This window comes from Colias croceus, chromosome 12 (genome assembly GCF_905220415.1).
Source record: "Colias croceus chromosome 12, ilColCroc2.1".
NCBI classification, from domain to species: Eukaryota; Metazoa; Arthropoda; class Insecta; order Lepidoptera; family Pieridae; genus Colias; species Colias croceus.
In genome coordinates, this window is record NC_059548.1 from 1,387,326 (window position 1) to 1,414,913 (window position 27,588).

Here is a 27,588-nt window from a genome sequence, read left to right on the forward strand (position 1 = left end):
AGTGATAAGACCTTGACGTTCTCAAAGGGAATATTAACAATAATGTTTACCGCCTCTAAACAACAAGTTATCTCTGCGATTTTCCTATTTGTTCAGTTTTCTTGACCCGATTTCTAAGCAAACTTATCGGCATGCTTTTATTTGTTAGCAAACTAATTTAACGAGTTTTCACCGGAATATATTTAAAATTAAATGGTATCTGATGTATTTAAATTAATGTTTCTAGAAAGCTACCATAAGATAACACCTGTGATAACACTTTAAACGACCCCTAATCTACAACCAAAGTCGATTTAAATGACATGGAGCAGAGAGTTTTACTTATAATAGGGAGAACATGGAAGGATATGATCATAAATTATTTGGTAGAAGATTTCTGATTACAAACAGCGGGAATCTTATTATTACCATAAATTAAGAGGGCCAGGGATAAGCTGATCTTAAAACAACGTTGCAAAAATGCCCATATGTTATAACTTAAAACACTGACCAACTTATTTGTTTTGCAAGAAACGAAAGCAAAAGCATTATTTAGCACATAAGTGAAAATCGCCCATCCTTAGGCTTTCACGTTTTCTTCTGGGCTAAAATCGTGTTCATAAAATGCAAGCTAGCCTTGATTACAAGAAATTAGTAACTACCTACATTTAATCGTAGTCGTCTGTCTGTTGATTTAAAAAACTTAAAACTTTGAAACGCAATCGAAAATTTCATTCAGGTTTCATTTTAATTCATATGGTTGATCTTCTGTCGTCGAGTTTTAAAAAAAGAAATTGTTATTTCTTAGTTCAAAGAGCTGATCCTTGATTAGTTGTAATAATTATCAGTAGCCGGGATTTATAATTGCTTTTTAATAATTCGGATAAGGTTTTTCAAGCAACCCAATTTGGAATTCCTTCCAAGCATATATTCTTTCCGAAAAGCTCTGATTTGATACTCCAAAACTCAATATTTGCAGACCTAGACCGACCTTATATTCACTTCAGTCATATAATTTTGAACCTAGTCTTGTAATAGCTTAGGTAGCTCTTACCATATTTGCTTTTATAACCTGACCCATATGACAATAACTATTCGGAACTATGCATGTTATTATTATTATATAATGAAAGCAAATGATTGCTCAACACTGATTGTATAATAACTCCAAAACACAACTGCACGCTAGTTCTTGATGTAATCTATACATTGAAATAAAATTTATAAGTGTTTTTTTATTTCAACATGGGTTTTACAATTTCATTATAGTTATTATGTTGTGCGGAGTTTGTTTTGATCTATTCGTACTGCAAATGTTTTGAATTGTGTTTTTGTTTAATTTAAAAGGAAGGCATTCATGGAATAGGCATAACATTTCGCATATCCAGAATCATTTAGAAATTCAATTGTATTGGTGGCATTACAATGTCATATTTTTCTTTTCTAATGTAATAAATTGTTTCCATAATCATACAAAAGATCTGCGAGTCATTAACACATCCTATTTGATTTCATAGTAAAAGCTTGTTATAGCATATTATATCTCTTCATTCTGTTGCTAGCATCAGTGAAGGATGCTTCTTAGAAGTCAAATATACGTCCTTTGATTTAAGATTTCATGAACAAGTAAATATGTCAAGATTAAAAGATTAATAACGAAATAGCTATCGATACTCTCTTAACCGTTTGATAATGTCATTGCCTATCGTGTTGACGTTAATGCTATCTTCTAGTGGCATCGTTGCCTCAATAGTAGATGTTATCTTGCTGGACTTTACGACTCTTGGCATAGAACAAAAAACTGGTATTGTGTTTTGATACATCATAACATTCTACTACATCTTTTACATTGACGTATTGACCATTGACGTCAATGGTCAACACCAATATACAGAATGCACGTTATAGTTAGTAGGACTTATAAATATGCGTTAAGCTTGTTCTTAGAAACGATGGAGGTTTGCAATTCTTACAAGTGTTGTCAAATTTTGAAACGGCTTAGCATTTCTGTTTTTCATTTCCATAATTTGTTGTTGTTGATGAAATTCAGTCCGAGGAGTGTTTATCCTAAACAATTATTAAATAAAGATGGCTTTTTATTTTCTACAGACATCACGACATTGTCCTCACCTCTAAATGGTTGAAACTTAAAAAATTACAGGCTTCGGTAGTATAATAAAAATAAGCAATTACAAAACCGGAACATCATCAGATTATGATAATGAATAAATACGAATTATTAATAAATTCAAACTACGATCGATTTTACGAATAATATTTTTAATAGCTATTAATTTATTAATATCTTCACAGAATAATTGACTAGGTAGGTACTCTATTTTAATTGATTGAGTATTTATTGTTTTTCTCATAAATTACGATTGGTCGTTAAATTGTGGCAAGCTTTGAGTGTGGAACCTGTTTTATGGTTATTGTTGTCACTCTACTTATGACTAGCTTCTTGATGTGGGTCTGTCTGTTGTTTCTTTTAAATATGCTGATTTATGATTTGTTAGGTATGTCCGAGATTTCATATCTTACGAATAGTACAATGTGTAATCTATTATTTATCTACTTATTTAAATCAAATTTTTAAGGCCTGTTATTCACTTTTTCGCGCCGTTCATATATTTTAGTTTAGGTTACAGATCAAAAAAATTACTTAGCAAGGAAAAAACTCAAATTGGTGTTTATGTTCATCATTAAATGATGATTCACCGGATGTTAATCTATCTCTTCCTGTCTTAGGAGATCTAGACACATAAGAGAAGGACATATAGATCATCAAGATTTCCCTCACGTCCTTTCCTTGTGATTGTGACTCAAAAAGGCCGACAATGTGTTTATCCTTACATATACTTGCCTGTCAAGGTGAAAATACTTGCTCGTGGATTAAAAATTAATTGCATCTTGAGATTTGATTGCAACAGTAGTGGCCCCGTGTAAATTGTTACTAATATTATAAATGCGAATGTTTGTATGGATGTATGGATGTATGGATGTTTGTTACTCTTTCACGTAAAAACTACTGAACCGATTACAATGAAATTTAGCACACATATAGAGGGTAACTTGGATTAACACATAGGATAGTTTTTATCTCGGAAATCCCATGGGAACGGGAACTATGCGGGTTTTCCTTTGCAAACGCGGGCGAAGCCGCGGGTGGAAATCTAGTTGTTAATACATAGTGCATAAAAATATAGGTATAAGGAAAAACTCAAAATATTGTAAATGTCAACTTTTAAAATTACATAAGAGGATAATATACAGATTTATTTTTCAAGTTTGTTGCAGACTCAAGCTATGCACATTATATTATATGTACCTATGCTTGTAAGCATAAAATATAGTGTTCTAGCTTACCGCCCGCGGCTTCGCCCGCTTTGTTTAAAACCTTATAAATTATATACTAAAACCTTCCTCTTGACTTATTGCTTAGTAGTAAATATATATCACAATTATAATTAGCAGTAAGCAATAAGTTATAAAACTTAACACACAACACTAAAATCGGCGAAGACAAAACAATAGGAGCATTTACCCGACAGGCTCATAAGTCATAACTCTCATAGACTTCCGTGTTACGACATTTTATTGTCATGAAGTTAACATTATTTTAATCCATAAAATTGTAGGCTATTCTTCTTTTATTTAATTAAATAGAACTTCATTTAAGTATTGTGACGTGGTGAATGCCGTAAAGAAAGTTAGGTTAGGTCATCTTATATGCTTCCTAAGATGTTACAGTAATAAAAACTAGATGAGTTTTTAACCGACTTCAAAAAAAAGGAGGAGGTTATCAATTCGGCCGGTATGTTTTTTTTTTTATGTATGTACACCGATTTCTCCGAGGTTTCTGAACCGATTTACGTGATTCTTTTTTTGTTCGATGCGGGATCGGGTGTCGAATTGGTCCCATAAAAATTTTATTCGGATAGGCCCAGTAGTTTTTATTTTATGAGCATTTTTGTCTGTAGGTATTTGTAAATTTTGCAAGTGCAACTTTGAAGTCGGTTGTTTTTAACGCAGTTATCACTTGTTAATAACATTGCTTCTCACTATCTTATTTATGAATAGTTACAGCATTCAGTTTCGATTGCGTGATTTGAATGCCGATAGACATGCAGAATCGACATTCAAAGAAGAACCTCCTTCGCCAGTTAAAAAATTAACTTACATTTAAATAAAACTAGGTTACCGCCCGCGGCTTCGCCCGCTTTGTCTAAAACCTAATAAATTATATACTAAAACCTTCCTCTTGAATCACGTCTTTATCTATAAAAAAACCGCATCAAAATCCGTTGCGAAGTTTAAAGATTTAAGCATACAAAGGGACATAGGGACAGAGAAAGCGACTTTGTTTTATACATACTACCTATGTAGTGATGATACAGAATCTATAAATTGCATTGTGATCAATGTCTGTGATTTACAAATTTGAAACTAATATGGATCAAATATTTCAAAATAACAGTTGGTCATAACAAAAACACAATTAGGTATATAAAACAGATTTTATAAAACTTGAATAATTAATACATATATAAATATTAAGCATAATTAATATGAGAATGACGACATAATGTGCCTAGGTCAGGAATATATTATAATTTACCAAATATTAATAAAAATATTATTTAACTACTTATTTTAGGTTAGAATGAATATCCTGTCTTCTATATCTTTCCAGAGAATTCTGAATTCCTTTATAATAAGTGCGGTAACTGATTGATTATGTCATCAAACGTCAGGTGACATCCCTTGCTCCGGTAGAATTATACACAAGTCATGTTAAAAAACCTGGCGTGAAAAGAGTACATTTAAAAAGTTGGTAGATACGTCATCGACGAGTAAAAGAATTGCCATAAACTTGAAAACATGACCCGGAACAGTCGATAAAAAACAATATTTATTAACATAACATTACCATAAAATCATAACGGTTTTAAAGTTCACCTAAATAAAAAATTGTAAACTAATTTATGGAAAAAACCGCGAAAACAAGAAATTCAGAATCATGTATTTTGACGGACGCACCTTCAAGAATCGATTGGTAGCCCTGTATAATATATAAGTATCGCCTATTATGCATATTGAGGTCTTGCCGATTATAATATACTAATTAAACGTAACTGTCTGGTTGTTTCATCTGAACAGCTGATCTTATTATGATAATTTTTTAAGTAAAAAAAATATATATTGTTTTGGAAAACTATTGCCTACGAACCAATTTTAATATCGCATGTTATAATAATAAGGACCACTAAAATTGGACTCAAAGCGAAGCCGGGAGACACTACTAGTATTAATTGTACTTCGCAATCACAATAGTGATTGTAACTTGTCACGTTCTTGTGTCACATGCAATGGACAACGGCAGATAAATATTAAATTGTATAATTAAATACGTGTTTTACTAAGATTTTCTCTTCTATTATTGTTTATTTTGAGGACGTCTTGCGTAATATTGATAAGGCGAATTGATTGGTTTCGTGTTTATTGAAATAAATAAAACTTAATTCAAAAATTTTGCTCACTCAACATATTCTAAAATGATTACCAAATATGTAAAATTAATAGTCGCGAACAAAATTATACTATACAGAGAAAAGTTACAAGTTTAAAGGAAAACGTGGATCAATAATGTAATTTTTCAATTAATTTTTAATTAAATCAATTGTTTCATCGGTAATGTATTCATCGTAAGATCACAGAAATTATACAATACGGAACCAATAGTAAATACGGATGTTAGAAAATAATACATTTATTCAGAGAATATTTAAATGGTCTTCGATAAGATACAATTAATTTCATCAAATAAAACTTAAAAATTATATCTAACATATTGAATAGATAATTAATGTACTGTGAATTGAGTACATAATGTGTGAATCGAAGTAAAAAAATCTCCATCGTTTTCGGGAAAGTCGGTTGAAAATAATTGCAACTGGGTAAAAATCGTATTTCTCAGGTAAGGTCGTGGTTTTAATGTCAAATCAAGTAAAGGAAAGGCGTCGCCCGATAAACCTGTATGTGTCATTGAACTTTATAATTTGCCGCTCAAAATGAGCGATGCGTGGTGACTTTTTGTGAGAAATAACGAAATTTAGAGCGTATGCAATGTTTTTTTAGCAACCTGCATTAGTAGGTCATTAAATGCTTATTAAAACACCCGCGGCTTTGCTTGCTTGGTCTTGTTTTTATCGCGCGAAAATTGATCGAATCAGTTCGAAAAAGACTGGAATAATCAATAAAGTATGTCCTGTTGTTTAGGGTTCTTTTCAATTATTGATACCTTTATCTAGCTATCTGCTATAATATTATAACATATTCCGTATTTCAACAAACTAAGGCGTAAACTTAAAAACTTATACAAGTTTACACAATATATATTTCTCATAAGACAATGTTTTCGTAACTTTTGAAGGTGAGGTGTATTATCGAAACGAAATGATAACAGAATGCTTGTCGTTATCATTGGTACAGTCCTTAATTGGAAACAGAAATTAGCGAACTAACAACTACTTGGTAATGTTTTTTTGACGTCTCTATAAATTACATGAATTTAAATGAAGGTATAGGTACGTAAACTATGTTTCTTGTTTCTATAGAAATGTTTCAGTGAGTAAAGAAAAAATTTCCGGTGATGGGTAAAAATAATTATGAAATGATTTTCATTATTATAACATGCAAATGATGAAATGATTTTCATTATTATATAACATGCAAATGACTGAGAAATGAGAATCAGAATGGTACAGAAAACCCACTAACCCATTGAGCCCCAAGCGGCCCGACACGTGTGCGTGTTTTTTATACTGATTATTTTTCGTAACCAAGTGATCTGTGATGCGATAAATAGTATATAAACAGGTTTAAGTCTTTACATTTTCACAAAAGGGTTTGCGATGTTTCGTAACTTCGTAGTTTATAAGTTTTTTTAAATTATAATAAGTAATACAATATACCCTTTATTAAAAAAAAAACTAAGTAAGTACACTTACGACAAATTACACATAACATACCAATCTGTACTAATATTATGTAGTTGAAAAGTTTGTTTGTTTATTTGAACGCGCTAATCACGGAAACTACTGATCCAATTTGAAAAAATTCTTTCCGTGTTAGATAGCCCATTTATCAAGGAAGTCTATAGGCTATATTACCTCGCTAATACCAACATGAGCGGAGCACTGCGGCCTGCGGGTAAAACCGCGAAGCACAGCTAGTTACTACCTCTAAATATAAGTAAATAGTTACTACGTCCTTATTTACTAGTTACATAATTATTTTTTTTAACAGTTTGCAGTTTTTTACTGTAGACTGCATACACCTTGTCACATTTACATAAAATATTCTACTTACTACGAACCAAACTCAACACAAGGCCTTTGGTGATATGAACTTAGAAAATTTGTTAGCAAAAATCCACTTCTAAAAACAGAAATAAAAAGTTACCTAATAAAAGACTTTTTATATAAGTCAAATGAATTGAAGGACAAATAACCTTTTGTTTGGTTATATAAATACTTCGAAAAGTTATATTTAACACAAATCTAGTTTTTTTTCTATATTTGTCCGTCTCTTTGTTTGTCTGACAAGTGACAACGTAGAATTTTTGGGCAGCTCATGTTATTTTTCATACTTGAATCTGATAAACTAAATTGATATTATAAATATTTAAACGCACAAGACATTTTTTCTTAAATTATATCATCACTAAGTACATAGTATAAAACAAAGTCGCTTTCTCTGTCCCTATGTCCCTTTGTATGCTTAAATCTTTAAAACTACGCATCGGATTTTGATGCGGTTTTTTTAATAGATAGAGTGATTCAAGAGGAAGGTTTAAGTATATAATTTATTAGGTTTTAGACAAAGCGGGGGAAGTCGCGGGCTGTAAGCTAGTTCTTAAAAAATTAGTAATCTTTATCATAAATTTTCTCGTACCTACCAAATACTTATTTATATACTGTGGTTACAGGAAGCGATATTACCCCACATAAGATACGAACATAAAAATCAAAATTAAGATAAAAAAATAATCATAAAAATTGATCTACTTAGATTTACAAGGTGTTTAATAATTGTCGAATGATAATTACCGCATTAACTTTAATCGCGCCAAATTTGAATTAGGTGGATTATAAACAGTGCGTTTTTTATAATAACGTTTACGTTTCTAAGAACGAAGGAATTTCAATTCTTAGCTTTTTCTAAGCCTGATTATTATTTATGCTAAACAATTTTAAAATAAAAAATTTGGGTAGGTAGGTACTAACTATCTACCTAAATATATTTCATTGTATTTTTTACAACGGTTAGTGAAAATTCATCAGCATAATATTATAAAACAGCGCTCTTGATCGAAACTGAGAGAAAAGAGTGCAAATCACCCGAAATAAAGGTTTTGTATTATATATAATTATAAATACCGTTATCATTTTTTTGCGAACTTTCTGACGTTAATGAGAAAGTTGATAAAAATAAAAGGCTTCGGCGGATTCATGAGTGTCCAATCCGGTAGAAGTCTCAAGCGTCCTATCTTCTTCCTTCAATGTTTCTTCTTCTTCTTATTTTTAATTCAACGTTTAAAATGCTCATATATATCTGGCCTTAGAATAATTATTACTGTATCACTGTTTACTCAGCTCCGCGACAGCTCCACGTGCGAAACAGGTTTTGCAAACAACTCGAGTTTGCGACAATGAAACTATTTGCTTATACGCTGCTGTAGGCATTTTTGATGTGAATTATACTTGAAAAAAAGTGAAAATTTTTTGCTTTGTTTTATATCTATTTATTTGCAAAGGACTATTTTGTGTTAGGCATATCGAATTTTAAATAAATGGTTTTGTTTCTTTGTGCGAAAAATAGTTTAGTTTCGTTCGATGTGACGTTATTTAAGGTCGAATAGGAAATAGAAGAGTAGAGTCTTGAGAAATACATGAAAAAATCTATAATATATTTTATATATTATAGGCATAATTTTTCAAGCTTGACAGTGTTGGCTATGAATTAGCCACAGCATTTTTAGATTTAGTCCTACATTTATAATTCCCGTTCTAATAATTACGCATACAGTGCTAACGATGTGTAATAGGATATTTTTTATCCAAACATTATATAAATAAACATCCGCATCTCATAACCGCATACAAATATTTACCGGAGGTCTGCACATCACTCGTGAAGCACGTGCAAACTGACAAAACTGTTTAATTTTTATATATCACCGTAACAATGGCTGTGCGTCACATGATAAATACTTAAATACTGGCTGTTCATTACGGTAAACTTGTTCTAGGAAAAGTGATTCAAGTCTTTAATTAGCATAAAAAATGGTATCGTTATGCATATGGTACACGTGACAAACAATTTTTGCAGTAGTGGAAATTCGGTCGTACACTTTTATTTTTTTTCTATGCAACTCCCCAGCCTCTATTGGGGATGATAAAACTACTATATACGGATTACGATTATTTATATTTTTTGTATACGGATTATCTTTTCAATTTGTATAGTCGTTTAGTATGATGGGTCTTCTAGAACTAATGTACCCGTTGGACCTTCCTGATTCTGATTTTTCGACATGCTTTTCTATTCTGTAAATACTTTACAAAAATGTCATGTTACACTCATGTCTCCTAACACAGTTAAATTTTTAAACAATCTACTTTTAAAGTAATCACGCAAAGCCCTCACGATATCTATCACGATATTTTTAAATGGGAAGTAAATTCGTGTAGAATAAATAAATAAAATATTTATTTATTACATTGAAAGCGGTTCAAAGCTGTTTTACACTTGATCGCAAGTAAATATGATTACAACGGCTTTAGGTGATAGGCGTATATTACTTGCTCTGTGGTGATGGGGAAAACTGACTGCATGGATAATCAATCACTTAATTATCTATTAATATCTATCATCTAAACAGAGTATTATAATTTTAAATAGGTATTATTTGCATCTATTATGAAATATTTTTTTGGAAATATAATTTCCAAAAAAATTCCATTTTAGTATTTATTATTTCTATTAAGAAAGATCATTCAAAATGTTATAATACCTAATAAAGATATAAAATAAAAATATGCAATCAATTTTTTCAATCTTAGAAAAATAGATAATTAAATTAAAGATGTGACGATTCGAAGACAATGTAAACCATGAAACCATAAATTTTATTTAAGGTCAAGTTTATTCTTTAATCTTCCTTCCTATTATTCCAAGGTACACCCTTGAAACTAAGATAATTAGGTCTAATATTTACATGACATATATAGAAAAGAATATAATAAAAAAATATACAAAAAATCACGGCTGAGTTATTTTATTATGGTAACAGAAATTAGCACATTATCTTACGCGATGTCACCAGTGAATGAACTTGTATTTTCCCTAATTTTCCGGTTACATTTGTAAATAAAAGAAAACGTATAGGTGCAAAAGTAACTTTGCCTACCTATTACGTTATCGCATCGGATGAATGGATTCGAATGAATTTTAATATTAAGATAGACAAAGCCTTGAAGCCTAATAACCTCCTTGTAAAAGCAGGAAGTGAAAAATGCCATGCAAATTTCTGTAACATATTTTTTTTCCTGAACAACCTTGTTTTTTTTTCAAAACAATAAAAAAAGTAAATACATAACAATTTCATTAGTCGCAATTGTTTATACTGCACTAGTAAATCTACATAATCATTGACCGGTGAAGGTTAGTTTAATCGTATTTTTTTCAGTAGCGTACCGCAAGGTTGTCGATTCGATTCGGCTTTTATCTAAGTTCGACGAAATGGCTTGGTGCTGAACTGCGACTAGTCGCAGTATAGTCGCAAGGCAATTAATGTATTTAGAATTTTCTAGAAAAACGATGGTTATTAGTTAAGAAACAACACTAGGCAAAGATGGAACATAAGCTACATTTAAAGTCGATAGTACAGCAAATATGTTTCACTGTGTTCCGTTTTTCCTAGTTTTATCTAATAAATAAACGCAATATCCATGGATAATTTTAAATAATTAAATTTAATACGAAAATAATACTGATTGGTCTCTTTCATTATTAGTATAGAATATAGATATGATGGTTATTGTTCTCAAACCTTATTTTTTAGTCTATGTTAATACTACCGCTAAATAATCTGATAATACACAATATACAAAAATCTAACCACATTCACAACAAAAATAAAAATAATAAAATATTTAAAAGACGCACAGTCTGTAAATGCCTTATTTATACGGTATTCAAAATAAACGTGTTCTGGAAAGTATGATCTAATATTTATTTAGTTATAGCATTACTTTTACTTCAATTTAATATTGTTTATGGCTTTATGCATATTTATTTTATTGCGAAAAATCTAGTTAATGATTTCTGAGTACTTACTACTTACTGACTGCGGATGTGAGTAACTTTAAAATAATTATAGTCGTTGCTTCGTCCGTGTGATTTAGTAGTTAGCACAGATAATATATACGTAGTTAGTAAATAAGTATTAGAATATAGAAATCCTAGTTTGTTTAAATATCTAGGGTTAACGCATTGATTGAACCTCTACCGACCATCCTGAAAAGAGCGGTTTATATTGTTCAATTATAATTATGCATTTTATAAGGTGTATAGTAATAAATATTATAAATAATTTCAATAAAGTTTGAAAGGGGTTTTTGCCAAAATACCGAGTTCAAGAACCCTTGTACAGTCGTAAACAACAATACATACCTAATGCCCAAAACATCTTTGGGTGAATTAATAATTCTTTAGTTTTGAATAAAATGATGCAGAATTCTAAGTATGTAGTAACTAAAAGATAACATCAAAAAAATATGTTACCATCATTACCTAGCTACTACTTATCTTAATTTCTCCTTTCTAAAGTTTTGAGAAAAAAACTACCTATACAAAACTAAAACGAGATAACATAATATTATTACTTCTAGCACCCATTACTAAATAGTTACCTACTAATCCTTCAATAAAAATGAAATAAATTCGTCAGCCCTAACTGCGTCCTGCAATTGAATTGGAGTACGATTCCACAGGAAAAGCGTCAACTAATTGGGGCCATCTTAAGTGCCGCATTGTACACCTCCGCGTGATCTCATGTTAGAATGGAGCTATTTCTATAAATACCCTGTTGCTAAATGTAGATTTGCAAAGACAGATTTGTAATATACTTTTCTTATAATCAATAATCTTCACTTTCTAGGGAAATCCTTTCTAGCGATTCTGTTCGCGTGAACGTTGGGAAAATTCGGTGGTTTTTTCGGGGTATATTGTAGATATCCTTAAATCCTTATTATTAAATAAAATAATTTACTAAATGTTTTTCCTTTTTCTTTTTTCAGGTAAGTGTTTGCTGATGTTACAATGGTGGCTAGATCCGTAAGTTAAATGTATTATGATTTAAGAAGGAATTGTATTTTTGCAATAATATTCTATTATCTATACAAGTGTTAGTACATATATGATTTATATGCGAATCGCTAAAAATATATATACACACGATAAACCGAACCTGTATCTTGTAAAGTTAAATCGCTTAACACTGTGCGATTCAGTAATCGAAAATTTTAACAAGGAAATGAAATCAATTTATCTTATACTAGCGGTCCGCCCCGGCTTCGCCCGTGGTACATATTTCGCAATAAAAGGTAGCCTATGTCCTTTCTCGGGTATCAAAATATCTCCATACCAAATTTCATGAAAATTAGTTCAGTAGTTTAGGCGTGATTGAGTAACAGACAGACAGACAGAGTTACTTTCGCATTTATAATATTAGTATGGATTAATCTACTTCAGTAAATACCATTCTCATGTGTGAAAATTATAAAATTATTATGCGAACGTTAAATGGTTTACCGCCTACCGCATTTTTATGTTAAATTAAATTTTTTACGACTCGATATTGATATTTTATTACCTTTTGTTCTCAACGTGCTTTGCGCGATATTATGTTTTATGTATCAATGTAATCTACCCATGTATAAATGGAAAATTGATTATTGTCTCGCAAATAAGAGAGACATTCAATTTGTTTAAACCACAGAACTATTAAACATTGAAATAACAATTAAAAGATGTTTTTACACATGAAAATATTCTAACAAGTCGAGTCTTTGAATCTTTCTAAACTAAAAATAATATGTTGAAACAGTTCAAAGAAGTAAACCGCGGTATTTTAATTGTTTATTTATAACAGTACTAGTGGTTCGCCCCGGCTTCGCCCGTGGTACCTACACATGTTTAAACTATCCTATCTCTCAAGTTGGATCGAACTGGACATGGTGTGCGAATTTTATTATAATCGGTTAAGTGGTTTAGGAGTCCATTGAGGACAAACATTGTGACACGAGATTTATATATATTAAGATATCATTGAAAATAAAGCTATAAAATATAGATTGCTACATAAGTAGTTAGGCTTATGCTCTCAATCTGCACCTTGCACTGCAGCAAAGTGTACGAAATATCCCTTTTATCATGACAACGTTTATATTTTTCGTCATCGGTATTTGAAGTAGAAGCAATTGTTCTATTACCACTTAATTAAAGATTATTTTGTCCTATACATGCGACAACACCGAACTAGGAGGTACGAATACCATAAAAAAACGTGCTAAATTTACACGCCAAAATCACCTGAAATATGCCAAAAAGGGCGTACCAAGGACGTTGATCTACAAAAATAGCGTGATTAGAACGCATTTCGGCTCAGATTAATATAAATGTAATAGCAGTGACTGTGGAATAATTCCGTAGTGAGGTCATAGTGTTTGCACGGACCACTGTAGTGTGTAAACGTGACGAAAATCTAGATTTGATTGTAGCCTAGTGATGTTGGGACCTTTTGACATAGAAATAATGTCAATATCTGATATACTATCAAGTTATCAGTCCCGTATTGCAAGCAAAATGCAAAATAAATAAAGAAGTTGCTGTTTGTGATGCAGTAAGCAGTAGTAAGCAGTATTCGGAACATTGCCAGAATCCGAACAGATCCATACTCCTGTTACTGATAAATAATTAATTATCTTATATATAAAAATGAATCCCAAAATGTGTTGGTAAGCGCATAACTTGAGAACGGCTTAACCGATTTCGTTAATTCTTTTTTTATAATATTCCTTGAAATTCGAGGATGGTTCTTATGTAGAGAAAACGTGAATATGTACCACGGGCGAAGCCGGGGCGGACCGCTAGTTAAGTATAAAAGTCTGAAATATCAATGGCTGATAAAAGTAACAAAACTTCATCACCTTATAATTATAGAGAAAGCTTTATATTTAATTGTTATAAAAATGTACTAGATTGATCATTCAGCGCCACCATAGTATGGATTCATTTACAATACCCTCTTTAATGACCTTAAAAGGATCGGTTTTATTACCATCGTAAATCTCAACGTAATTAACATATCCATCCTACAAATCTAGAAGTATGTCACATGCCTATGGCTATTAGTTACGTGTATTGGTTTTATATTAGCTCTAAGTAATAATATAGGCCATATGATATGGCCGTTAGGTCTTATTATTTACATACTTAGAAGGTATTTTGATAAATGAACAGTTCATTTTGTTCTGGTCAATCATCAGTTCTACCCATTTTTTTGGTCAGATTTAAGATATCTATATCAGTCATAGATAAAATAAACTCTAGTAAATATATCATTTATTACGATACTAGAGACGCAGACATCGCGCTTCATCCTAACTTTATTTTTATTTTATTTATTTATTTTTTAAATTTTTGTCAGGAGTTACTTATTTCGCCTCCTATTATTTACATACTTATTTTTTTTAATGCACTTCAACATAGCTAGTGATATATGGTATTTTTTCTAAAATGTAAGATGTAAATACCTATGTTCTATGATAAATCTCTGTCCTATTGAAGGGATAACATTGACTCTAAGACATTGACCGAGGAAAATCTATTTCAGCTATGCCTATTTTCTTGCAATAAACTCTGTTGCATAACTGTCGAAGTATGTTGTTTTATTTTGTTTACACATAGATATTTCACATATTTAAACAGTACCTAGGAACTTAACTAATGGTTAGGCCTCAAAAGTAATTTTCTTTACTCAAGTAGTAAGGCTGAGAAAAATTAAGTCGAAGGATATTATTTGTTCAATACTTTTGTTATTTGCTGGATTATTCCACAACAAAACAGCTCAAGTGCTCGACAAAGGACCGACCTACATAACAAGTGTCTAATATATAATTTGCTATATACAACGTACATGTTACGGCTAGTAACGGTCATTGAATAAAAAATATAGGTAGTGTAAATAAAATATAACGAATCGAATATTTTATTAATTAAATAGTTTTAATTACATCTTAGCTATGTTCCGGATAAATAACATACTTAAATAATTAAAAAATTATGCCTTAAAACCACCTAGGTATAAGTATGACGTATTATGTTGTATCTACTCCGACCTCCGCATGTCATGCCCCATACATAGAATTATTTTTTCCCTCGAATGAAGCGTCATAGTTACACACTAAAGCAAGGTAATTTTGTACAGTAACGATCATGACAATATTAAAAAACAATAACAAGAAAGTACTTTTGTTAGTATTTATATCGCAATAATTTTTCTTGATGATCTTTCTTTTATATTACTTGTTTTCGTCAAAGATAGAAGAGTAACCATCAAAACAGCGAAAAATATAGTAAATTAAAATTTCGCGAAGTCCTTTACAATTTTAGTTTTTTTTGCAATATTTTGTACCTAAAAAGCAAGTAAACTTCTTTCAAAATTTCTTTCACAAAATATAGTCATCTACATAGGTAGGTAATTCAAAAAGATATCTCAGAATACCCAAGAAAGATTTTGTTGTAGTAAAACAATAGATTTATTTACAAGAAGTGACTGCAACATACAGGCGAAGAGGCGTCATGTATCCTGCCATGTATTGTTATGGAAACGTGAGATTAATGCAGCTATGTGAATTGCTTGTACATATGACTAGCTGACGCCCATGACGTTGTCTGTGGTAGGTAGGTGAGATTTTTATGACCAAATTAATATGATCACGATAAGAGTACCTACCTAGATTAAGTTACTCTTTTTCTAATTAGTTTGTTATAATTGGTTTACTGTGCGGTATTTAGCTAATAAAAGACGCGCTAAAATCTTTACTCGTTTCTGCTATCAGCCTGAACAAACATTTTACAACAAAATTTTGTATAAATTTATATTGGGCAATAAGAGAGACTTGATAATAAATAATAAATATGTATTGTAGTAAATCGCGTCAAATATTTTATGCTTTTAATTGTAGTGGCATCTTGATATAATAATATTGCAATTTGCAATATTAACACAAATAGGTCATACAAGACTTCTGGAAGGATCTAAATTTGGGGTACCTGTGTCACGCGACCGTATCCTGTCAAATTAAATAAACGCAGTTTGAACGGATGTCGGCGGTTAGATCTCCGCTCGTTTGGCCTATAATATATTTATACCGAAACACATAACTATAGTGTTATAAAATACTCCTTTCACAATCTTTAGAACTAGCTAAATCTGTAGAGGAATAGGGATTTATTTGTAAACCAAACGATGGAAGACCTAAAAATATAACAAAAATATCTTAGAACATCCAAATAATATGTAGATTCTTAAATCTTTTTAAGCTGCGTGCTGATGTAAAAAATATATTTTGACTAAGTTACCTACCACTTATATGTAGATCCAAACATTATGATTATTGACGTAACCTAACACACTTCAATATTAGTTTGTTTAACTATTACAATAGTATTTTTTTACCCTCTGTAGGTACTTTTTTTTAGTAACATGACTATATGGTCGAATTTGCGAAGTAAAACAAAAAATGTTTAACAAATATTAGCTGCCATACACGACAAAGAATTTGTTGATTTTACAGTGTTTTATTACGAATAGCTGTGTTGATTTTTATTGTTGATTCTTTTTTATTAGGCGGATCCTCTTAGAACGAACAGCCCAGAATAGCCTCTCTATGACTATGTTGACGTGGCTCGGCCGAGGAAATCGCCGCCTCCGCCGCTTTTCTTGACCATCCTACTAATATTATAAAGGCGAAAGTTTGTATGGATGTATGGATGTATGGATGTATGGATGTTTGTTACTCTTTCACGTAAAAACTACTGAACCGATTACAATGAAATTTAGCACACATATAGAGGTTAACTTAGATTAACACATAGGATAGTTTTTATCCCGGAAATCCCACGGGAACGGGAACTATGCGGGTTTTCCTTTGCAAACGCGGGCGAAGCCGCGGGCGGAAATCTAGTAGAATATATACCTACTCTAATGCGATCTTGACCGAGCCATGTTTACAAAAGAGCGTACATGTGTCTGATGTTCTTTGGCAAAATTCAAAGATACCAAAATCGTTGCATACTTCATGACGTGATCGTATTGCCATGACGCGTCCTTGAAATTTTACTTTCAGCAAGTCTAAAGAAATTTCAGTTTAAAAAGCCTCGCGTGGAAAACGCTTCGCGAGGCTGCTCGCTCTGTGTGGACCCGCCTATTAGGAAAGCATAAATGGGCTAAATCCGTGATTTTTTCTTTTGTAGGAATGAAATAAGAATGAAATATTTTTTTTTTAAGAATGTACCTAACAAGACGATGAATTTTCGGTGCAAATTAAAATTGCAATGAAATGAAAACTTATTAACCTTATCACTCGGTGACAACTGACAGCACTAATACGAAATTGACAGTAATGTGTAAATGTTAAAACCACATTAAGTAATTAACTTTATAATTATTATCTGTAGTTAAAGCACCTATATGATCACATATTATCTAGGTATTATCACAGACTAATAATAATATACTACCTACGTATACAAGTATTATTCATACTAAAAGAAGAAGGTAGGTATTAACTTCATTATTAGAAAAAAACGCATGTAACCTATTTTAATTTTTCTGTTCCTTGCCACTTCATGTTTTAAGGATATAAATATTTTTTCCGTTCACGTGTTGAAGACAAACTATACTATTTATATTTGTAATTCAGTCATTAGCGCCCTGCTAATTATTGAGGTATATTACAAACCTAGATTGAGCTGTCCATCTAGGTCATCTATCCTTCTAATACTATAAATGCGAAAGTTTTTAGGATGGATGTATGTAAAATAAAAACCTTCAGATTTTGTTGATAGGTATCCCATTATGTAAGTTATACATCACAATAACACAAGCTAAGTATATAAATTTTTGACTTTTCCCGGGCGAATCCACGTAGCGCATCTAGTAGGTAAATAATTTTGTTGATAGGTACTATATTATTACACTACATACCTATTGTGTATATGTCGTGGTCATATCGTAGATTTGATCATTTCATGATATGAGTGGCCATTTCACGATATGTGACCACTTCGTGAAATGGCCAATTTACTTTGGCCACATCATGATGTGGTTTGGGCAGATCAATGATAAGAAATCGTTTCACGATATGGCCAATTAACGCACGGTTTTTTCATGAAATGATCAAAATTATTTGATCATATCGTAAAATAGTTACATTAATCGTTGGTAGAGGCGCTGCAAGCTCTGTGTTTATGTGATAAGATGGCGGCCGCTGGCGAAAATTAAATTATTAGCAGTTAAAAACTTCATAATTCGTTTAATAACAATATTATGAAGAAAGTCATAGCAAAGAATTTACGACGAAGAGGTACGAGTACTATGGAAAATGTGGATATCTTATATGTTTTAAGAAAAAATGCGACTTAAATAAAATAATTTAAGAAACTACTACTATATTATTATAATTGTTTGTTTTTTAAAAAGCGATCCGCTTCTGGCACTCGCCGGCCGCTGCCGCGGCACCAACTTACATGACATTAAACAAGTTTTTAGAATATAGTTATTCTGAAATTTTTTAATATTTTATGGACTCTTTATATTTTATACGATCTGGCCAGATGTGGATGACCAAATCGTGAAACGTTGACGATTTAACGATCTGATCAAACTATGTTGGCCATTTCACGATATGCGACCATTTCGTGAAATGGCCACTCATATCATGAAATGATCAAATCTACGATATGACCACGACATATACATACGGAACTTATAATAATAATATTATGTGATGGTTTTATTCCATTGCGCGGTAACTAGTAGTTTCACAAATTGTATAGTTTTTGCTATTCGGTATGGACATAATTTTATCTAGAAAAACAAGTTCGTGACGGTGGTGGTGTAAGTAGTTAACGTTACTGTATATATACTTACTAGGTAGACGGTAGTATCTTACAAAGAAAGATGAATATTTATCGATATTTCTTAGTAGGTAGTAGATAGGTTTATTATGGTAGGTAGATATAATCACAGACTAATAATAATATACTACGTATACAAATATAATAATGTTATGGTAGTTATCAAGTTGTAAGTATAATGTTTCATACCTGCACAGTGCCCAATGCAATTAGCGGTAGGTACCTACATAGGTCGATAGCTGACAACTTAGTACTTGCACCGTAGTCCGTAGCACGATATTTGTTTATACAATGTCAATAATACGAAATATATTATATTATTAGGATCAGGACAACTGTTAACTTCATTGTATTTTGATCAGGGAATTAGCAGGGAATATTTTCATTGCACTGATTTTGAATTTGGAATGGATAGAAAAAAAAACATTCGGGCTGCCATGCCAGTGCGTTCTCTAAAATAATATAGTATTTTATTATTTTATTAATGATAAATACATAAATTAACATACACATACATTTTAGTTTTGTTTTGAAAAAATTATAAAAGATACACTGTATAATATTGTTTTCACTAAAAAGTAATGAAAATATAAAATTATTAGTATTTCCTTGAGTATTTCAGTAGAGCGACATCTTGTTTCATTAGAACGAACTATTTTTCTTCCGTTTAAGCTTCAAACGTTCACGTCTTCTCCAATAGATGGCGTTTAAAAATAAAATATTTTACTTATTTTTTACATAGATGTCGCTAGTGAATATTTAAAGTGCAGCGCCTGCATAATAATTCCTGTCTTTATAATAAACTAGCTTACCGCCCGCGGCTTCGCCCGCTTTCTCTTAAACGATTTGAAATTTAAACTATCCTATCTCTCAAGATGGATCGAACTGCACATAGTGTGCGAATTTCATTATAATCGGTTATGTGGTTTAGGAGTCCATTGAAGACAAACATTGTGACACGAGATTTATATATATTAAGAAAGATTATTTAAAACAATAGACATTTATTTTTAAGATTCCTATTTCTTTTATTTTTAATAAGGTATACCTAACTAGTTAGTCGAAAGGCAAGTATTACAACTTAATATTTTTCGGATATAGGTATTGTATACGTAGTATATTATTATTAGTCTGTGGTATTATGTAAAATAAAGTGCCAACAACATAACTACTCAACTTTAGCTGTTGACAATAATTATTGAACACATAAAATTATTCAATCACCATTAATTATAATTAAGTAGGCGGGTAGTGGGTACATTGACTGTTGAAAGATAAATTGATACAAAATGATTCATATCAATATTGTTAGTTACTTAGGTTAGTTATTATTGGCATTAGATAGATAATGAAATTACAGTTTGCCAAAAGAGCGCGCAAAAACTCGAAAGTTCAATGAACTCATATTTTAGAACTTTTTCTAACTCGATGATGTAAGTACCATGTTTGATGTTTTATGTGAAACATTGTTTTTTTAACTTCAACATAACTACTTATTGTGAATTGAAAATTATTTTTTTTTGTTTACAAATTTTTTATTAGGAATTTTTTTAGTGAAGCGAAAAAACTTGTTCAATCACTAAATAATAATTAATATGTACTGTGTAGTGTGTACAAATAAAGATATTATATTATTAAAATATAAGTAGGTACCCACGCAAATTTGCCTCTAAATAAATATTTTTTTTATATTAACTGCTGTTGCGATACTTAGTTCTCATCTAGCTGAAGAGTTTGTTTGTTTGTTTGAACGCGCTAAAAATTCTTTCGGTGTTAGATAACTCATTTATCGAGGAAGGCTATTATAGGCTATATATCATCATGCTACGACCAACATGAGTGGAGCCACGGGGGTGAAACCGCACGGAGCAACTAGTAAAAAAATTTCAAATCGAACCAGTAGTTACCGAGATTAGCGCGTTCAAACAAACAAACAATATCTTCAGCTTTATAGTTTATTAGCTATATACTAATAAGTATAGATAATAGATTAGCGAGAACTACGCACATAATTCTCTTCGTAATGGTTATTAATATCCGTCAGAACATGGGGTAAGTAGACTGTAGTGTATAGCGGTAGTATCACAGAGGTTATATTATACAAAAAACGAAGCGATCTTAACAGATAACAGATAATGCAATATTGATAACGAATGTTTGTAAAACGGCTTAGTCATTTGCGCAAAAGGACTTTTCTGTTGTTTAAACTTTAATGCTGTCCTAATTTTTGTGTTAATTAAATAAGTGTTACATACGTGATTTGTTTTTTAACGTTTATTCAGGTTTATTCATACAGTAGCTAATATGATGATGTAACTGTAAATAGTCTATGACAATCAATAATGTAGATAATAAATATTTTAATACTAGTAAATACGTAGGAACTTATATTTAAAAAACCTTTTTATTTTTTGTAATTTTCTAAACTAGGAAAAAATGTAGTTACAATTCATCGTAGATATCACAGTTATTTCATCAATTATTATAAAACAATATACCTATTATTTTTAAGTTAAAACCGATTCTTACTAGACAATATTATCTTAATTGGATTTTTCCGACATAATCATGAAAAATCTCGTCAGTTTACATTTATCTGTTCTCAATAACTTCATCATATTTAGTATTTACCTGGATAATAGAGCTACTTTGCAAAAAAAAAAACAAGAAAGTGTTCTAATATTGAGACTTCTTCAAGAAGCAATTTTGAATCGTCATTACAGTTTTTACATACCACCGATGCGGAATGCAGTATCTATGGAAAACAAACAAGCGAAAACTCCATATATGCTCTTTTAAATGGTAATGGTTTTAGCTGGCTTAATTTATTGATTCAGCATTTATATTAAAGTATGCTCATGACTCTATGTTCTACATAATATCTATAATTCGTCTAGGAATGTAGAGTTATGACACGATGTGCTTATCTCTACATAGTATAAAGTTGGTATAAAGCAAAGTCGCTATTTCCGTCCCTATGTCCCTTTGTATGCCGTATTTTTTTTCTGTTTTTTTTTTTCATAGATAGAGTTATTCAAGAGGAAGGTATTAGTATATAATTTATTAGGTTTTATACAAAGCGGGCGAAGCCTCGGGCGGTAAGCTACTTAGTTATAATATAAACGTAAGCTAGATGACTACATAGAGCCGTATTTTCAGTGTTCTCGATGGTCGAATATTATATTAACAATTGGATAAGGATAATTCCTCTATAGAACATCGTAGATTCTGTTAACTTTGAGAAGGAAAATGCAAATCCTAAACGTGATAAAGTCACTTAAATTTTACATAATATAATGATAATATTACAAAGGTTCTTTCGTAGAAAGGACATTAGATTTACATTTCAATGACAGATACATCTCTTCTAATATATAAAAATCAATGCCACTTTTCGTTGTAATTCCATAACTCGAGAACGGCTGAACCGATTTCGATAATTCTTTTTTTATTATATTCCTTGAAGTACGAGGATGGTTCTTATGTAGAGAAAACGTTAATATGTACCACGGGCGAAGCCGGGGCGGACCGCTAGTTTGAGATATTTTTCTTTCAATAACTAAGTGCTATGTTAACGATCGCGATGCGTATAAAATATTTGACCTAGACTTTCATGTATTATTATTAATATATCAATTATCTACTTTGTATGAAGTAGGTACATTATGATTATTCGAAGTGAATAAGAAATCCATTCATGTACAGAACAAAAAATAAGGTATTTTGAATAATACGAGTTATCTGCTAGTGAAAAACTTTGTCAAATCGATAGAGCCATTTCAAAGATATTATTATTTTAAAATGTCAACAGTCTAGTTGTGAAAATCCATAGACACAAAATTGGGTGCAGCTACGTGGTGCAGGTTTAATTCTAGATTTATTATAAACTAGCTTTCCGCCCGCGGCTTCGCCCGCGTTTTCAAAGAAAAACCCACGTTGTCCCGTTCCCGTTGGATTTCCGAGATAAAACCTATACCATCTGTATGTGTGCTAAATTTCATTGTAATCGGTTCAGTCGTATTTGCGTGAAAGAGTAAAACACATACACACACATCCATCCTCACAAACTTTCGCATTTATATACTTACTAGTAGGATTGCTTTCTACTGGCTTAATAATATTCTTAGTACTTTCTGAGTTTAATAATTTCGAAGAAACACGATATTTTTTTTCCTCTTTATAATTAATATTAATTATTAACTGCAAACTTAGAAGGTGGGGAAGGATGGGGAATTACAAAAAATAGACAAAAACAATCTTTGATGCGGTCGAAAGACCTCTGTCGATGCAAAACTTTTTGACAATTTAAAGCCCAAAATCAACGGAACTTTTGATAATCTTTCTTTAACGTTTGTGTGCAAATAAAGTACCTACATATTATTTTCATGTAAGTATTATAATTATTTTTTAATACTGCATAGAGCAAGAAGAGAAGCAAGGTAGAGTTACATTATATAATTATTAAACGTTTACGCAAAGAAGTAAAGAGGCATCTGTCATGTTAATTCATGTACAAACTGTATCCTTACAGATTTTATACATGCTCCACTAAATTTATGACTCAAAGTCCGAGGTCACAGAAAACTGCCGCATCCACGCCTATTGACAATTCAAATGTCGCGACGGGCAAATACCTACTAGGTGAAGTGAATGCATAAAATAATTCGCTGAAGCAACCATCACCTAGCGGTTCTATCGGCGGTTTTCAGTAAAAACTGCCGTCGGCCGGTGACGTCACCTCACGGCGCGAACGCGTGCGCTCCCCTTGCCCGCGCGTCCCTCTGTTTACAACTCATGTTTCACCCGCGCGCCGTTTACACCAGTATTTTACAGATTTTCGGTCCGTAAACAACCCTCGCGATGTACAAACCCTTATTCATAACCGTTGGGAACCCCTCCAACGTCACGTAAGGTTGGGACTTGGGAAATACGTGCGCGATCTTCGTTGTTTTTTCTTTAAGTTAAATTATAATTTTAACAATGGTATCGAGATCTCGCGGAAACCACGTGTTGGTATGGGAACAGCCGGGCTTGGAGGACCAGAGGCCCAAGACTTACAAAGGTAAAGCGACCTTTGATATCTCAATGTTTATCAATAGGTTAAGAGGTTAGGTTAGGATTGTAGGTGTTTATCTTGGATTATGAAATTTGTAGCATTTTATCTGCGTTTGTAGTTTTTCGCTCTAAAGTAGGTCTTTTTATTTTGTAAACGAGTAAATTAAATAGATTTAACTGGGTCATAACAGGTAGTCAATTAAATTAAAATTAATTTAAAGTGTGTTAGTAGGTTATATTTTATTAATTACCACAGGCTATACTTTTAATCGAGGCATGTGACTGAAGATATTCAAACTTAGGTAAGTACCGAATGTAGAGTCTAGAATCTCTAATACCTACATATTAGATAAGTAGAGTTAAGATTTAGTTAAGTAATGTAAAAAAATTGTACTTATGTATATAGATAGGTACATAGATTATTTTTAATTGATAGTTTGATACCTGTAATCATAGGTTACTTACTCCAGTTAAAAAAAATAATCAAATAACATTAAAACTCAAATCTAGTTAATACTATAATATTATCGTATAGTTAGTGTTTTTTTATAATCATATTTTATACATGTTTTGTAAAATTTAGATCAACCATTTAAAACAAAATTAAACAATATTAATTATTATAGCGTGTATGTACCTAATCATTATGTACACAACCCTAAGTTTAACTTGGAATATTTAAGGAAAAGGAACATAGATATTCAACATAACCAGGAAAATATTTAATCGCCAACCGTTCATTTTATTATCTTGTTATTGATATTTTTCCGAAAACACCGGCTTTTTTAATAAGTATAGATTTTTTCGCCTAATTCTAAATGCAAGCTTTCGGATTATCAGCAATATAATAATATCTTATCGCGTAATACTTTTTCCGGTATTAATGAAACTATTCGGCTTGGATGCGCTGATTTGTAGATTAGGTATATCGAAAAGTCGATTTATATAGATAATAAATATAGATTAAAAATAAAAATTAACATAGATTAGGGTTCCTTCACACTGCAGAAAATAATGTTAAAATACCTACGCTTGATGAAAGTTAGTTACAAACAAAAAAAAATATTGTTAAAAAAATAGTCTCTACTTTAAAATAGGTAGTGTATGAAGTAGTGATGCAACGAATACTACTTTTACGAATACGAATACGAATATCAAATCTACTATTCGGCGAATACGAATACGAATACGAATATCTCGCCTTGGTAATAAAAGACTTATTTATTTAATGAATGTTTACTCTTCTAATAATTAAAATTTACAATAGGGAAATTTTTATTTAAAAAACCTAAAAATTCATAGATTTTCTGGTTTTAGGCGATTTTTTTTTCAGTCTGGATGTTTCCAGCCGTTAAAAAAGTCTTTCCGAAGCGACTGTACATGGCTTCAGTGAAAAATATTTTTGGTCGAGTTTTTTCTGACTTGGAAAATGGACATCATCTCGCCAAAAGGCCAGTGGATCAGCAATCTCTGCGCACGTCATATTTTTTTGCGCGATTTTTAAATTTGTAGTAAATAGAGTTACGTACAAAAATATTCGTTTTTAAAAATTCGTATATTCGCCGAATACGAATATTCGGTAAATGTCTACTATTCGGCGAATACGAATATTCGTATTCGTATTCGTTGCATCACTAGTATGAAGTTCTTATTAGTACTACGAATTAAAAATTCTTTTTTTTTATATAAAAGCTAAAATACCAAATTCGATGATCTCTGCGCTTATCTCTGCGGGATACAACACAAGTTGATTACATTGAATAAATGTATTTTTTCATTCTGCGAATCTGGCAAGCTCAAAAACTCCAAGAACTGATCGTAATCTTGTTTTTCAATTGGTTTTGGTATTTGGTATTCATACCTATAACAGCTTAGTGTTTTCTATTCAATGCGTCGTTTACAGTGCTTTTCACGTTACATTGAATTGTGAATTTTAAGCAAATGTTAGACTTTGTATTGTTTTACATTTTTTAACATCTTATCTTCTACACTATAGCCGTAAAAATATTTTCATACACTGCGACCCGTCGACTAAAATAATTATAGTATGTATTCGCATATTTATAATACCTAGGTATCTGTTTCTCATATTTTCCCCAATAAAGGCTCTACATAACATCATCAAGAGCAGTGGTGGCTCAGTAGAGCAGTGGTGGCTCAGTGGTGAGACCTCGGACTTCGAATCGATAAGTCCGGGTTTCGAGACCAGGCGAGCGTGCAGGAAATAAATTGATTTTTCAATTTATCTGCGCATGTTGTAACATCACCACTGCTCGAACGGTGAAGGAAAACATCGTGAGGAAACCGACATGTCGAAGAATTAAAAAGTTCGACGACATGTGTCATCCGCCAACACGCACTTGGCCAGCGTGGTGGATTATGGCCTGTACCCTCATAGGAGGCCCGTGTCCCAGCAGTGGGAACGTTTAATATGGGCTGATGATGATAACATCATCGCATAAAGGAGTCTGAACAGTTTCATTATGACGCGGTTCTTTTGCAGGCAAAAGAAAACTCAAAGAAAACTTTCCTAATATTTCCGTTTCGTACCTTCCTAATTACAATATTATTATATTACAATATTTCGCAATTGAAGCAATGATTAAGTCATCCAAGTAATCTCGTGACGTTTACAGGTACCTATTGGCTATTATTGAATTACGTTGACTCATAAAATACACACTTGTTATCTATAAAAATCTTGTAAAAATGAAACATCTTCCGAAATTTTATCACGAATTATACTTTCGTCATAAAGTGATTATTGTTTGAAAATTTGATTTGTAGTCTGGCGGTCAGAAAAAAATTTCTTAGAAAGAAATTTATTTTTGAAGTGAAACCTCTTTAACCGCGATATGAGTAAAATTTCAAATTCGCGTCATGGCAACACCGTCACGTCATACCGGATAAGGCGACGATTTCAGTATGTTTGAATCTTACCAAGAAGTTTCACTTCTAACACGTGTGCTCGGCACACACGCACTATTTTATGTCTGTCTCAGACCATAGCATATGCCAACACAGAAGTTATAGTCCCGGACCTGTTATTCTTACTTACAAACTAATGTGATCGATACTAAACATAATTTGATCTTAACTCTCATCACCTTTCGCAATCATATGCAAGCTCCAATCAGGTATAATTTAACCATATTAAGAGTAACAGGAAGTGATAACCAAGAGTCAAGGTCATCAGATCAAAGATCCATTGTATTCGGTCACAGCGTGTGACGGTGTCTCTCGAAACTAGAATTTATTATAAACCACGTGAAAGGATAGTGA

General features: G+C 31.6%; 1 protein-coding gene across 2 annotated transcripts in view; it reads left to right on the forward strand.

Annotated features, from left to right (window-relative positions):
* LOC123696141 (putative inorganic phosphate cotransporter) overlaps positions 1 to 27,588 on the forward strand; it is a 53,051-nt gene that overhangs the window by 8,911 nt on the left and 16,552 nt on the right. The window contains exon 1 of one of the 2 annotated variants that reach the window (XM_045642179.1): positions 24,076 to 24,313. The exons of the other annotated variant lie outside the window; for it this stretch is intronic. Coding sequence (XP_045498135.1) covers positions 24,232 to 24,313 — 82 coding nt within the window. The 5' untranslated portion in view covers positions 24,076 to 24,231. Of the gene's footprint in view, positions 1 to 24,075; positions 24,314 to 27,588 lie in introns of those variants that run through there. 2 annotated transcript variants of the gene reach the window in all.